The 15,574-nt window shown below is 34.4% G+C and overlaps 2 protein-coding genes across 2 annotated transcripts; one reads left to right on the forward strand and one right to left on the reverse strand.

Moving 5' to 3' along the window:
- Nucleotides 1-13: 13 nt before the first annotated feature.
- Nucleotides 14-8,733, reverse strand: LOC120624448 (RING finger protein 10). Its single transcript, XM_039890994.1, has 11 exons — nt 8,345-8,733; nt 7,870-8,047; nt 7,087-7,278; nt 6,415-6,505; nt 4,606-4,827; nt 3,857-4,015; nt 3,177-3,654; nt 2,686-2,822; nt 2,279-2,393; nt 1,638-1,915; nt 14-974 (listed from the first exon to the last, which is right to left on the reverse strand). Exons 1-11 carry the CDS (start codon nt 8,433-8,435, stop codon nt 750-752), a joined length of 2,166 nt encoding a protein of 721 aa, XP_039746928.1. The 5' UTR covers nt 8,436-8,733; the 3' UTR covers nt 14-749.
- A 657-nt stretch (nt 8,734-9,390) lies between these two features.
- LOC120624746 (zinc finger CW-type PWWP domain protein 1-like) lies at nt 9,391-15,260 on the forward strand. The gene is made up of 6 exons (XM_039891448.1): nt 9,391-9,548; nt 9,723-9,814; nt 10,031-10,218; nt 11,769-11,965; nt 12,997-13,516; nt 14,728-15,260. The coding sequence occupies exons 1-6, from the start codon at nt 9,483-9,485 to the stop codon at nt 14,841-14,843; spliced, it is 1,179 nt and encodes a 392-aa protein (XP_039747382.1). The 5' UTR covers nt 9,391-9,482; the 3' UTR covers nt 14,844-15,260.
- The last annotated feature ends 314 nt before the right edge of the window (nt 15,261-15,574 follow it).

Here is a 15,574-nt window from a genome sequence, read left to right on the forward strand (position 1 = left end):
ATAAAAGAAAACATATTTTACATTGAAGTTTATTATAACCCATTTAAATAATTATATGGGTTGGAACAATAACTACTATTATAACCCCTTTTAACAAGCAAAATATTCTTAATATTTTGATACATAATGTATTACTATGTCTAAAGAACATTTATTTTTATAAAGCAAAATAAAATTGGATCAATTTGTTTGTAAAATAACCATGAACCCTATGATATTAAGTAGATAACAAGATTGCAAAAATCACATTTATTAAACTATGTACTATTTTCACAAAATATTGTTCCCTATTCCAAACTACGGAAAGGAATTTCGTGTGATTAAACAAAGAGACAAGCTCTTCAAAGATAATTTGTTCATAGTGTTAGTTTATATTTTAATATGTCATTTTGTCAGAAAAAAAAGCAGGTTTGTAACGCAGGAACTGAACAGCGCTTACTCAAAAGAAAGTGTTAAGTTGTATTTCTTGGTGGGCCAAAATAAAGTGAATAAAAGTAATATTTACCGAACTGTCATTAGTACTTTAAGACTCTTTAAATATATCGCCAACAGTGTACAGTGAATCTTTAACGTACACGAGTCGCGGATCTACCATTATCTGTTATATGGATATGCAACCTCCTTGACATGTTTGCGCTTCTATGAAAAAAGTCTTACAAAACTGAACAGTATTGAATTTTTGTTGGTAAGATTTACTGATCTTTTCATTTTGTATATGGCGCGAGTTTATCTATAATATTGGTAACATTCTACGCCGCGCGGTGCATCCCAGTGGCAAATAGGACTTTTTGCTTGGTCTTCTTTGTCTTTTTGCCGGAGCTTTTCGCTGTTGGGCTGCTAGCTTGCAACGCGGCTTCTATAGCATCACTCAATAGAGCGGCCCTAGGGGTGAAGCCTTCTTCCTCGTCAGGCGGAGGCGGCGGAGAAGGGGCGGTTGATTTACGCACACGCCATGTACCGCTAGCACCCGCCATCTATAGAAACATCACATTTCAAATCTTAAAGGTATCTCTCTCTTAAAGGTCTATATGGTAGTAGCAGGTATATCAGTTTAAAGAAGATCACTGATCGCTCGATTTAACTTTTCCTTCATCAAGTTAGCTGACGATAACTCCAGATTATATACATTATAGATGGGGTGTACTGTATGGATGGTATTTTTAGGGACTGCGTTTGCGCGTCTAGGTACGTTGAGCACGCGTACAGCACGTGTATGGACTATGGTGACTTTCAATGCGAGGTGGTTCGATCGATCAGTTGGAATAATTTTCATTACTAACAGTGATCCATTTTCTGTCCAAATAAAGCACAAATATCCTCAATGATACAACTTAGGTTAAAAGCCAATGTGCATTCCAGTGCACGCGTATCCAACAACGCGTACACAGGAACGCATTGGCTTTATGAACATCCAACGTAATCCAAGTACATATGAACATTTACTCAGAAACACTGTATTGTAATTTTTTTTTTTGAAACACCTAAGCTGCCCTCTTAGATTAAGATATCTTTGCGTCCGTCCGAACCCATTAGACCTTGTTTAGCGTATTCCTAACGCTTAATTAGGGTATCTGGCCTTAGTCTTAACAACAAACGGTTGATAGACAGATAAACTGTTCAGTAAATCAAAAAATTACCTTAGCAAAGGACAGTCCTGCAGGTGAAGTCACACTTGCTGTGGGGCTAGTTTGTTGCAATGATGAAGTTGAACTGATAGATGGTGTTTGCTCAAAAGTTTGCATAGCAACTTCAGCGAGAGGTGGACTGCCGTAAGTGGGTGGAGCGGGTGGGAATAATAGTTGCGAAGAGAAGTCCGGTCTAGGCGGTCCCTCCATAGCTCGGCGGTATGCTCGCTCTCGACGTCTTTCATCCCGCTCGTGTTTTGCACGCATGCGTGCACGTCGTTCTAGTTCCGCTAATGTGGAAATTAAAAATTGACAAAACATTCACATCTGTTATATAATTAATGCATATTTTACCATATTTTAAAGTCTTATGTATAACGTTCATATATAAAAACATCGTCACCATGAGTAGTCATAGATAGGTCTATGCTCTAAAATGGTACTAAATGCAAGATCATAAAATTTACACATTTCTATTTATTACTGTATTCAATTCTTCCTCTATTGTTTACAAACAAACAACATTTCAGCCTTTATGCATATACAAAATGTTATTTGCCTCTACAAAATCGGCAGTATCTTAGAAACAAATCTTTATCATTACAATTTGTTCGGATGATAATAAACTTTCGTAACTTTAGTTTATAACGAACCTGCATAATTTCCGAGTGCTGCATCAGTCACAAACGGCAACTTCAAATCCAGTTCTACTATGTCAAAGGAGCAATGGAGAGGTAAGTGGGCAGTGAATGGCAAGTGTTTTCTTGTCTGGAACGAATTTCAATTGTTAATAGTAAAAAAATTACCCAGTTGAGTGGTTCTAAACTATTTTTTGAGATGTTTCCAGATCATTGTTCCTTTTAAGGTTGTACGAATATATATACAAATATATATTCGTACAACTATAATCAGATACATTAGATTCGAAGTAAATAAAATTCATTGGTTATTAAATGGTAAAGTATATACTACTATTCTTAACCCGCTAGGCCATAGAAGCTGTTCCTCGTCACATTTGTTGAATTAGTAGAAAGTATTTTTTTATAACAGCTATTATTACCTGTTCAGTTAGTGAAAGTGTCTCACGATGTAGGACTCTGCCGCGGATTACGTCAGGCGCTGAAGCCAAAGCTCCCCACGATGCGTTCAGAACGCGCACATTCAGGCTGTGCAAGAAAACCTGCTGGCCATCTTCAGCTGTAAACAAGAAGTAATATGTTATATTATGAAAGTTATCGCAAATTTAGTAATAGTTGAGTTGTGGTAGAGCGTCACGAGAGCTGGTTCGGGGGAGTATTATCGCCATGTTTGCAATGCTGTGTTTTTGGCCTGAAGGGCGTGGTTACCGGTTCAATTACAAGCACGTGAAGCACGTACACCTCAATTTGATGGACCCAGGGCGGCATGTTACAGGATGTGCTCCTGGCATGCAATAAAAGAAAAAATATACAAACGGAACTAGTTTTACATGTAAATGTAAATGTGGCGCGCCAGGCAGGCTTTTGCTACTACATGCTTATACTAATAATAATTCTAGGTCAAGAGACCTACCTTGATAGAAATAAAAGTATTTCGCCTGGTTTTGCTTATCAATATCTGCATAAACAGCTTCTTCAGCAACATCTTCTTCTATTTCCGGTTCACAATCGATAAGAGGAAACTCCTCGGATGGAGTCAAATCAACATTTGTATCACATTGAAACTCTTGTGCATTTGGATTCAAATCAGATTGTATATCCAATGTTGTCATCTTATCTACTACTTCTAGACAAGTTGCGCCTTCATCTGTGACATCAAACCAGTCAAGTTTCACATTATTTGTTACAGCATTATTTTCAAATACTGTAGGGGCTTCATCAACCTTGTCAGTATTAATGTTTGATGGTTCTTCATATTGAATATTGATATTATTTTCTTTCAATTTGAGCATTTCCAATGCTTGTTCCAAATAGACAATTTCTGTGGTGTCAATTTCTGCAAATATTTGTGTTTCAATTTGTGTCCTGTCTCTCTCTAGGATGTCCTTTACCTACGAGAAGAAAATGACAAGGGATAATATTGGTTTGAGAAAAAGACAAAATTATAAGAACTGACAATATTAACTTAACTAAGTAATGATATAAATTGAATCAAGTCAGTAATATATAATAAGATAATGTCTCCAAAGGTCGTACAGTAATTTATTTTACAGTATTTACTGTAACAGGTAAATGTTCTAGAAACCAAATTACCTGTTGTTTAGTAGCTGAAAATAGTTTGGCGAAAGGTGCCCCCTGCAAGTCTTCTAGGGGCAGTATGTGAGTCTGATCAGTTTCCTTTATTTGACCTCGGGGAGGAGCTACCTCAACAATCGTGGAACCGCGTAAACGTCGCACGAGCCGCATTGATACCTATAACATAATTTTAATATATTTTAATTTTAAGCAAAATGAATTCAAAGTAGCAAAGTGGACTGTTTTAGTAGACTAAGAGCGTTATTATTTTCTTAAAAAGCTTTGCTTGTTTTAGATTTTTAAAATTTATAACCTTTTTCAATAAACATGCTATCCTGTGGCAAAGTTCATAAAATTAATTATTGAAGATCAGTATATTACACTTTTATTGGAACTTACAATATAAGGTAGGACAAACTATTCACTTGTTCTTTGTTTCATGATTGCACATAGCCAGCTTGTATTGCTCAAGCAATGTGTCAATTATCAGATAATTGAATCGCAATGTAATTGAGACTTGTGTAGAGTCAAATGAAAGCATTATATTTTCCACTTTAACATTCTATGTGACATGCTAAAATTATGTTTTGCATATTATTTGTATCGTAATTTAACTAAGTTTTATGCTTTGGTAATCCCCAACTTTTGGTTGCAACTGTTGCAACATAATTTGTATATGCTATATTCGAGACTTACGAAAATATATGAGTAAAACTGCTGAGGTGCATAACTTAAACCATAGTACTGTAAACTTGTAAGATAATGACCTCATCAGGCGGCGACTCCCATTGCACCATACGCGTTGGTTTCATATCAGCCACGTTCAAGGCCATAGCGCACACTGGACATGGAGGCGATTGCTTCTCGTGGGCCGCAGCGTAGTGCAGGATGCAAGCCCAGCAATACACGTGACCGCAGAGACCTACGCGTCCCGCCACTGGGGCGCCCAGGCATATAGGGCATTCTGACCGGCCAGTGCTTCTCACCACCTGAATATAATTGCAATGATATAACAATTGACGGCAATTGATTGAGTGGCGCAGTGGGCAGCCACCCTGCTTTCTGAGTCCAAGGTCGTCGGTTCCCACAACTGGAAAATGTTTGTGTGATGAACATGATTGTTTTTCAGTGTCTGGGTGTTTATCTGTATATTATAAGTATTTATGTGTATTATATTCATTAAAAAATATTCATCAGCTATCTCAGTACCCATAACACAAGCTACGCTTACTTTGGGGCTAGATGGCGATGTGTGTATTGTCGTAGTATATATATGAAATTAAAAAAAAAAAAAAGGTGTTACCCTTATTACCTAATATTAGGCTGTGAATGTATGGCAGCAGAATCTTGTAATATTTTTCAATGGATTGATTTTAAATGGGATGCTCGGAAATCCGTAAATGTATAATCTTATATCTTATAAATTGATTGGTGAAATATAATATTTCAGCAATCAATTTATAAGATATAAGATTTTTATAGAATTTTTATTAGTATAAGATATGAGATTACAAGATTTCTAGAAATCTTCTTTGACAAGGCTCTACTTACCTGGCACGGCATAAACGTACATTGCCCACCAACTAGGCTTCAAGGAGGGTCTATGCTGTAAAACCATCTTCCCTATGAAAGCAGGCCCTTGCCTAGTAGTGGGACGTTAATAGAAAAAATGATGACAATGCCATCTAGACATTCAGTTTTGACACATAACATAGTAGTAGGTAAGTCTTGGTTCAAGTAGGATATTTATTTGCATCTTTTATTTGCACAGCTGCTGCATACTCGAGAATATTGATATAATTTAGTAATTTTTTTTTTTACTAAGTTAAACTTAAAGTAGATTTCAGACATTGAATTAATTGAATGCAGTGTATTGTCTCCAAAAAAGTGAAAACGCACCGCACACTTCTCACTTTCCACCCGCAAAATGTTGCTAGCTCACAAATATTTTCCCAATACCCATTTTATGGTCAACGCTTAGAATATTATTTACTATATGTTTATGTGGTGTATAATAAAAGTGTATTCATTTATTCAATATTAGAGGTAAAATAATTAGTGTCAACTTCAAATAATATGAAGTTACTGAACTGTTTGGTTGAGCAACCATTCTAAAGTGGAGTGGTTTTTGACGCTTCAATATTAGTTGTGTACACAATTTTTTTAAGTCCTTGGTTTCAGATCTGATTACCGTATAATTAGCTGAATCACATGAAGCATTGTTCATCATTGTGGATGCTTTTCAGTTTACTCTGTTTTATATGGATAATTATCTCTACCTGTTACTCGTATTTTTTATAGAGCAATATATGAGATAATAAGTAGAGTGGCAGGTCTTAATGTTGGACTATCATTAACAAAATACTCCCTGTACAAAAGTTACGTTTAATTTAGAAATTTGTTTGTGTAAATACTTTTATAATGCCAATTCTATATTGGCACCATAAAAGTATTTACTTTTATATTATCGCAACTACAGTATTATTTACTTTAAAAATTATCATGCTATAGTTCCCCAATTCCAATACATTAATTATTGTTATATAATTTTAAATAAAAGAATTGGTCAAACTCACAATTTCCTCAATATGCTCCCACTTGAGTGGTAAGTCCGGGTCCATCAAGTTGACCTTGTAATCTCCATCTTCCTTGACCACAAACTGACAGCTGTAGAAAAAAAACATTACAGTTGATTATTAAAATGACTACTCAACTTAATTTACTATAATCTAAGTCTTCAAGCTTCAAATATATTTTTGGTGAGTTAGCATCTGAAATTATACATTGCACAATTTTAAATTGGTGTGTTGTGGATTGTAGAAAATTATGATGTATCTTGTCTGGCAGGAAGCTTCGGCCATGACTAGTTTAATCCTACAGACAACGACTTTTTACTGTTCCAATATAGAAAAGTTTTAAGCTTGAATGTACAATAATAATTAAAAAGTTAATACAATATGTTAACCAACATGCATATCAAAAATATTTAACCTTTACCCTATCTTTATCATTAATGAGATACTCTTACTTCATCAACTGGTTGATATTTAGATGACATCTATAAAATTTAAATTCAAGAGGAAATATATCCTATCCTGAGATCCTGTGTCAACGTGCAATCTTATTTAGTCAAACCTTCAAGAAGTTTATATTCTTCTTTATATTATTGAACCCAAAATACTTTTGATTATAGTTTAAATCCCCTAAATTAAAAGGACAATGCAATCCTTAAATGTATGTTATCTTACTAGGCGCGAAGGTAAAGATCTTGTTCATGTCTGTAGGAGACTCGCTGCTGGCCTTGCCGACGTGGCACGGGACCACTCCTGTCAGTACCACCTCGGGAAGGGTACATGAAGTTAAGCAAATGATTCAAATTTTGCTTTTTGCTGCCAGGCATAAACACTGAGCCTATTTCAGGCTCCTCATCTTCTTCTATCCTGTAAATTAATAAATATAATATACACCTATCTCTCGCTCACTAATTTTCATAATGCTTATTTGATCTAAGAAAACAATATGACTTTGAAGTAGTTAAAACTTTATGCATTGGCTTTTTTATTTACAATGGAGATAACAATGTAGCATATGCAAATATATATTAAAATGGGTATCTAGAAAAAATTGGTCAAGCTTTGTTTAATTTTATGTGTTTTTATATGGGCCTGTTTACCCGATGCAAATAAATAAATAAAATTAATTATATTTAATTTTAAGAAATGATTTCTAAACGAAAGAGGAAGGATTTTAAGAACCCAAAAACTTTTAAGATTAGAGTAGTGGTATTCATTTATAAACTTAATAAAGATAAGGGTTTGGGTGAACTCAAAATAGCAATCACCAATATATAATATATATGTTATAACCTAAGGCCCTCTTAAGCCAATTGAACAGCCATCCTTAACCATGAGCAGTCTAACAACTACCCATCATATATTGAGTAAGTGCTGCTGGCTGATGCAATCTTGAAGTGAATTGATCTGAATAATCTTGTTTCATTAAGGATTGAAATATTTCTACTTATTGCTTACCCGGTGTTCTGCGCTCCACCCACAGAGAAATTGGGAGCACCACGGGTCCGTGGGCGCTTATCCATTTGACCTCTGCCTCTCTGTGATGGGACATTCTTCCGAGACGGGTCATATTTTGGTAGGTTAGCTGATCCTTCGCGTTTTTTATTATTTCTTGGCCAAGGTTTATGAGTTGTTTCTATGAGAACAAAATTATTTTTATATGTTAAATAATGATTCTATCTTTAAAAACAGCGTCGTATTTCGCTGGTTAACGAAGCAATACATTTTTACACGATAGAATTTGATGGGAAATTGAGTTGTGTTTTTATAGGTTGTTTTTTTATCTTAATTTTCTGGCAAATTCTAACAAGTACAAATAAGATATGCAACATCTTGAGGACGGAATTATTAGAAAATTTACAAATTACACAATATTTATTTACATGTTTCGTCTATTTGAAAGGAGAGTGACTAATGACCTTTCAAGACTCACCTGTGCCTTTTTTAGAGTCGATGGCTACGGGCCTCGACTGTTGTAAAGAACGATTTAAAGATTTCTTGTCCATTCTGGATTCTTCCAACATCCACAATAACAAAGGAGCGGGTTACTCCGCAAGGAGGCGAATATTTTACGTTCAGGGCCGACATTTTAAAAAGCCATGTTTTTAAATACAAAACAAAGATAAATTTATACTTTCCAACAATTATCAAAACTAGCCTAGTAGTAATAACACTGAGCAAAGCCTTATACACAAAAAAAGGGAGTATAATATACTCCCTTTCGCCGCTGACGACGAATATCACAAACGAAAACAAATTATTTAATTCGCCACCAATATGGCGACCAGCTTACCAGCCGGCAGCCAGATATAAAACAAGATGCGCACTTCCGTTTTCTGTGATTTAAATTTCGTCAATAAGTAAAGGAAAGGATAAATATGTAAAAAGTATATTTAAAAATGATTTTATTTCTGTCAGTAAAATTTCAGGATATAAAAATGTTATGATAATGTTTTTTGAACTAAAAGTATTTTTTTGACTTTGGTAGATACTCTGTAGGTATCTAAAATCTAGGTTATTTTTCAAATTACAATTTAATCCTACATTTATTCTAAATAACAACGTTTCAATAAAATTAAAAATACATTAAAAGAGCCTGAAAATATAAGAACAACAGTTAATATTTAAATATATTAAGCATAATAAAAATGAAAAGCTAAACAATAATAATAAGAATATATCATTATGACATACAGTCCATGCATACAACCAACATACCTACAGATGTGGTAAAAAAATACAAACAGATTTTTAATGTTTATTTTTTATTCAATTTAATGAACTGAAATTGTATAAAATATAAAAAAGAAAGTACTGTAGCTAAAAACAATATAGAATTAATCTATATTTTAATGTAATCTATAAATTGTGTCAATAAATAATATCTAACAAATTATATACACTTTAAATAATTCTAAAAGTTCTGAAATTACTAAATGAAATGAAAAATACTCGATGTTTGTACGATAAAATACCCAAACGGATATTACGTTGGCGGGAAATATAAGCGCGAAGTGCAAACACGTACAGGCAAGGCCTAGGTGATATCGTTTGATTTAACCGTAATTACAATGGATAAAGCCAATTTATCCATCGAAATTGCTCGTGAGCCAGAAGAAGAAGCTCATCAACCATTGGTAATATATTGAGATTTTATTTTATGACTTAATACACTTTTAATACACTTTATTAACTAACATGTAGGGTACCTTCAAAAATATGAAAAGGAAGAAATTTTTTACTTCCAATTTTATGTCGGTTGTTCGAAAAATATTTTTTATTAACATGTCATTCCGATGGTTGTCTTATAGCTTCTAAAAATGCCTCCTGTTCCAAATCGAGAAAGGAAAACGGTTCATATTAACTTTGCAGAAGACGAAAAACCGGATTCCCAAAGTTCCAGGTAAATTAATGTTTGTTAATAGATAAAAATATTACTTCAAATTGTAATATTAGTTGATGGTACCGAAGCGAAATTATTGGGTAATTTGGTATTCTTTGAAAATTTATGTTTACATTTTCGATAACATTATAATATATTTTCAATTTAAATTTGCTCAAATCTTGATACTTTGTATTTCAACAATACATTTTCTAAAGGAACTACGATAAATTTTAGCTCTTACAAGGATGTTCTAAGCCAGCCAGGTGATTGTATGACCCACTGCCAGCGACTGCTATGGCTTCAGAAACGACGCACGCAAGGTCTTTGGGCGCAATGTGACGATTGCAATCGTTGGCGATATCTACCGGATGTCCTAGATAGACATGATCTCCCTAAAAAGTGGTATTGTCGGATGAATTCCGGTGAGCAAAAGTAAAAGTGTATATGCCCGTTTTCACTAAACCTAAATCGAGTGCCTAATGTTTTATTCATAATAAATCATTAGGCACTCGATTTAAGCTTAATTTGCTTAATGGAGATTCTGTATGGTGTAATTTATAATTTCTTCAATCCTCATACTCCACACCAAACAGATCTTCGGAAATGTACTCTCTACGCACGTTTTGCTCCGAAACAGAAGCATCCTCAGGAGATGTTGACTATACAATTATTCATCGTAAAGTCCACATATACCGATACAGTTTCTGCTGCTTTTTTCGCGGAGTATAGCAAATTAAGCTTAATTTTCATAATATATCATGAAAATATTCAATTTCCGCAATGTAACGCCTGCTTAGGTGATAACTATTGGTGTTAGTTGATGGTGCCTAGGAATCACCTTAAATTAGGCGTTACTTATGAAGCTTTTGCCTTTTTTCGGCGTATGTGGAAACGGGCAATAACAACCTAAAGGAGTTGCATAACGACTTTTTTATCATTTTCTTTTCTACATTCCCTTCGCATTATCTCGTTATAACAGATGAGAGCTCCCAATATTTTGGTGGCATTTTAACCGTAACTTCTTCAGAAAATCACAACACTGACTTTCTAACGAAGTTCTACCTGTTTTTCCTGTAGAATAAAAAAAGATTTCTAAGCATATATTCACCAAGACTGCAAGAAAATTTCCCCTATTATCTGACCCCTGATGTTTAATAATATAATCCTCAATAACCAATATAATCCAAAATCTTCAGATTCAGAATCTATTTAGTCGTGCTATCCATATATATGGGAATGAGTTGAAAAAGGATAGCACTACTAAATTCTATCTGTCATCTGAAGATGTTAGATTGGATTGATTATTTTCGGCCATAAGCCTGCTTTTTTCAGCTTATCGATTAAAATAGTGGTACTTTAAAAGTATTACTTATTGCAAACCTAACCGTCTCGGTTTTAAGCGTCTAGATGTTAAGAGTTACTAAAAAGTATCGCACCATTATATCTAAGCAAATTGTAACTGTAGCTAGGTATCCAGGGTATAATAATTCGCTTGGAAAAATCAAAACACATTAAATAAATAAAATTAATAGATATACATTCTGTCAATATCTTTGGCCACTTATTATTCTACTCATTCTGCAGGTGTTACATTAAATACTTATAATACATATAAATACCCAGACTGTAACACTTCACACAAACATTTTTGTTGTTGTGGTAGTAGAAACCCTTAAAATAAAATAAATAAATATACTACGACAATACATACATCGCCATCTAGCCCCAAAGTAAGCGTAGCTTGTGTTATGGGTACTAAGATGACTGATGAATATTTTTTATGAATAATATACATAAATACTTATAATATACAGATAAACACCCAGACTCTGAAAACATTCATAATCATAATCATTTATTTGAAATTATCACACAAACATTTTCCAGTTGTGGGAACCCAACCCACGGCCTCGCACTCAGAAAGCAGGGTCGCTGCCCACTGCTCCAATCCCATAAGCAGATATTTCCACAGATTTAGCCTTTTCGTCATGTTCGGCCCCTGAGATACCCATCCGTATTCATGACGAGGAAGATCTTATACATAGCGAGTATAGCGCGGGATCTTTGGTGCTAGCGCGTATAGACGGCTGGCCCTGGTGGCCTGCCATGGTGGACGATTGTCCAGACACCGAACAGTACTATTGGCTGGATGGATTTTCGGATATCCCTGTAAGTAGAATTTCCAAATGATTATAGGAACGCATAATCTCGCTCAGCCCCTGGGATAAACATACTTTGTCCTCAGCAAAGGAGATCTCATGTATTCCAAAAAAGGCGGAATGGCGGTGGGTTAATACCCAACGCCATTCCGCCTTTTTTGGGACTGTCAGCAGTGGCGTGTATAGAGGGTATGCATCCCTACTAATATTATAAATGTGAATGTAAGTTTGTTTGTTACGCTTTCACGCAAAAACTACTAAACCGATCATCACGAAACTTTGTACACATATTCCTGAAGGTATTAGAAGTAATATAGGATGCTTTTTATCTCGAAATTAAGATCAGTTCTCTCGGGAGAAGGGACGAAAGTGTTTGACGATTTTACACCAGGCTTAGCTATCCTAAATACATAAAGTGCTGCCACATTTATGATGCACATGTCTTTCGAAAAACAAAAGCGGACGAAGTCGCGGGCAACAGCTAATATGATATAAAATGAAGAAAATATCCAGTACGAGTTATAAAAAACTTAAGAAGAGGCTTTTAAGAGTTATAAAAAGCCTCCAAAAGTATTTACAACTCCTACGGGAGATTTTCTTCATTTTATATCATCAGCATACCCTATGCCCGCCACTGACTGTCAGGAATCGGTACTTAACTGGGTGGAGTCCAGGATAGCTTTATTTATTTTCGCTTGGACCGTATACCTACTCCATTGTGTTATACAAACGTTTTCTAATAAGAGCTAGTTGTAGCGTGTAGACAAAATATTTAAGCCTTCAATCAAGGTAAGGTCAAGCATGTTAAATACTCAGCTCAGCCTTACTACCAAGGTGGAGAAATTATGTCAAAATATTTCAATCTGTCCAAGATAAAATAGCCAGCCTGGCGCATTGAATCGCGATCATAAACAATACTGTAAATGTTATGACACAGGGGATGGTTTTTTGTCAAACGCACGGTACACACCCAGTCTTATTAGACTACTATTAAAATTGTAATCGATAGTTTGCTATAATATCGTTTATTCTATATTTCAGACTCATTACAATGTAGTATTCTTTGATTCTCTTGAAGTGACTAGAGCGTGGCTGGCCCCCTCTCAGCTAAAACCGTACAAAGAAGCAAAAAACATAGTCAAGGGTTCGTTGACGAATAAAAATTACAGAAAACGATTGGAGGTCGCAATAAAACAAGCAAACGAAGCCGAAAAATTAACGCAATTAGAGCGATTAACTAAGTATAGTTTCATATCGAGATATAAAGGGACTATTGCAACTCCAAAGAAGATAAACAGGAGTGAAATCCAAAAATACCAAAAACAGTTCAAAAGAAAGTTTTCTGTTGCAATTGAAATATCCGACTCTGAGAATGAAGCCGAAAGTCAGCCCATAACGGAAACTCCCAAAAAGAGAAACGTTATTACACTTGGAACTAAGAAGAAGAAGTTGGAGAAAGACGTCAACCTTGAAACTAATATACGCGCAATTAATCAATCGTTAATTGTTGAAGTGGATACAAATTCCGATTTGGCTAAAGCAGATTTGGTTTTAACGAACGGTAAAAAATTGAGCAATTTTTTTGAATTTCCAACTTCTACCTGTTATTTAAACTATCCTACCTCCCTATTATGGAGGGTAGAGGTAAGGAGGATCATCTGTGTATATGAAAAAGTGTCGTCAAAATGTATTAAATTAGGATGGCGCCACATTTGCATCAAGGTAACTCTTAAAAGAAGCGCCAAATATAAATATTGTTAGAGTAGGCTTGAAAAATAAACAAGGAAGTAAGGTTATATTTACCACAATATTTTGTACAACGTAAGTTGTTGAAATTCTCAATAATTAACTACTTTAGTCGATAATGACATTAAATTTTTTAACTCGGCATACTTCAATTCATCTACGATTGCTACATTCATACCATACCCTGTGCATCCACCAGCGCCATTGTGGAGGATTTTTGAACTGTTATTTAGCGCATACAACTGGACACTTTTTCAACTTTTCTCCCATATAAGATGACTCTCCTTTATTCTACCCTCCATACTCCCTATGTATGTTAAATGTACATGGATGTATAAAAGGTTGAATGAACGGGTATACTTTTATCGTATACCATAAAAAGTATTTAAAACAGGATGGCAATCACAAAAGATCTTCCTGTCGAATGACTTCATAAATAATATCGATTATCTGTTATGCGACGAATTATTCATGTTGTGTTCAAATCTCTTTCCGTTCGACTCTGTATCACTCTTTTTGTTATTGTGTACAGAGGGCAAACAAGGCTCGGTTCCGTAAAATTTAACATTTGCTCCCATTCTTCTTATATTTATCGACTGGCCAAACTTGCTCTAAAAATTATTTCTGTATATGCTATTTGCAGCATTTTTACGAAAATGGCATTCGGCCTGCTGCCTTGTAAGGCAAATTAATCTTTAATAATGCTGTGTTCTATTTGTCATGATATTCCCAGCCAAAATCAGCATTCGAGAGCCTCACTTTTTCGTTTATTTATTTAATATTCCATTGCTTATTTCCTGGCACCCGGGAAAATGTGTTTTCTTCTTCTTCTTTAAAAGGTGTTTTCATCATTTGACTCAGTGATAATAAATCAATGATTTGACTGGTCTAACTGTCAAATCACATTACTGATGCAGATCATTATTATTAAACAAGTTTACTAAAGCAGATGAAAAAAATGATTTATACCTAACTTGTGAATAATTTTATGATTTAAAAATTATAAATATTCATTGATATTTTCAGATATAGATACTTCTACAACTTACGTGCCTGATACTACAGTTCCAAATACTGTGGAAGAGTCCCATGGAACTCCTGACCGTGCATGCTCATCCGGCAGCGAAGACTTTGATTTCTAAGCATATTATGATATATTCAGCTTAAGGGTACCTTTTTAGGTATCGATGTAATACAATTTCTATGGACATTGTTAAAGTAATAAATAGACTTATTTAAACTAATAATAGAATTGAAAAGGCTTGTTTATTTATTTGAACGCGAAAACATCTTTTGATAGCTCAATTCTTTTTTAGGGTTCCGCACCCGAAGGATTTAAGGCATTTGCTGTTAGTGAGAGAGAGTTAAAATTTTCACAGAATTAGTTAATCTTTTTCTATCCTAATATTGAAACAGCAAATAATACGAAAACTTTTTTTAGTTGGAAAACGTATTAAACAGATGAAGTTTCGGGGAATTCCTAATTATTACGAGTACATAAACCTAACTGTTTTGTAAATATAAGTATAAGTGTAGTATAAAGTACAAAATTAAAACTATTGTTTATTTTTTTATGTAACGCTCTGATTTAAATTTGCGGTAATAGGAATTTAATACTGCATCCCTTTGGTATCGAAGATTTAAACAAGTTTAAAAAGCTTGAAAGAGTGTAGAATTCTAAGAACAATGAAGTAGAATAGTCTACGAAATTGAAGTCAAGTGACTTTATTCTCTTTGATTCCCTGTTTAAAAATATAAACACTAAATGTTTAATAATCTAAATAGAACCGTGAACCAATGAGTATACAAGCTCTAAAGTACAAGGCTTGTACGATTGTTTTTAGACTAGACTTAGTATAATTTCGTAGACTCA

The sequence above is a fragment of the Pararge aegeria genome, chromosome 6 (genome assembly GCF_905163445.1).
Source record: "Pararge aegeria chromosome 6, ilParAegt1.1, whole genome shotgun sequence".
In the NCBI taxonomy this organism is placed as follows: Eukaryota; Metazoa; Arthropoda; class Insecta; order Lepidoptera; family Nymphalidae; genus Pararge; species Pararge aegeria.

Bases quoted from the DNA above. Each gene is read 5' to 3' on its own strand.
- LOC120624746 (XM_039891448.1), top strand. From the start codon at position 9,483: ATGGATAAAGCCAATTTATCCATCGAAATTGCTCGTGAGCCAGAAGAA. The intron at 9,549-9,722 runs GTAATATATTGA...GTTGTCTTATAG, and splicing joins AAGAAGCTCATCAACCATTG to CTTCTAAAAATGCCTCCTGT. The intron at 11,966-12,996 runs GTAAGTAGAATT...TCTATATTTCAG, and splicing joins ATGGATTTTCGGATATCCCT to ACTCATTACAATGTAGTATT.
- LOC120624448 (XM_039890994.1), bottom strand. From the start codon at position 8,435: ATGTTGGAAGAATCCAGAATGGACAAGAAATCTTTAAATCGTTCTTTA. The intron at 7,279-7,869 runs GTAAGCAATAAG...ATTAATTTACAG, and splicing joins GGTGGAGCGCAGAACACCGG to GATAGAAGAAGATGAGGAGC. The intron at 4,828-6,414 runs GTGAGTTTGACC...AATTATATTCAG, and splicing joins GGGAGCATATTGAGGAAATT to GTGGTGAGAAGCACTGGCCG.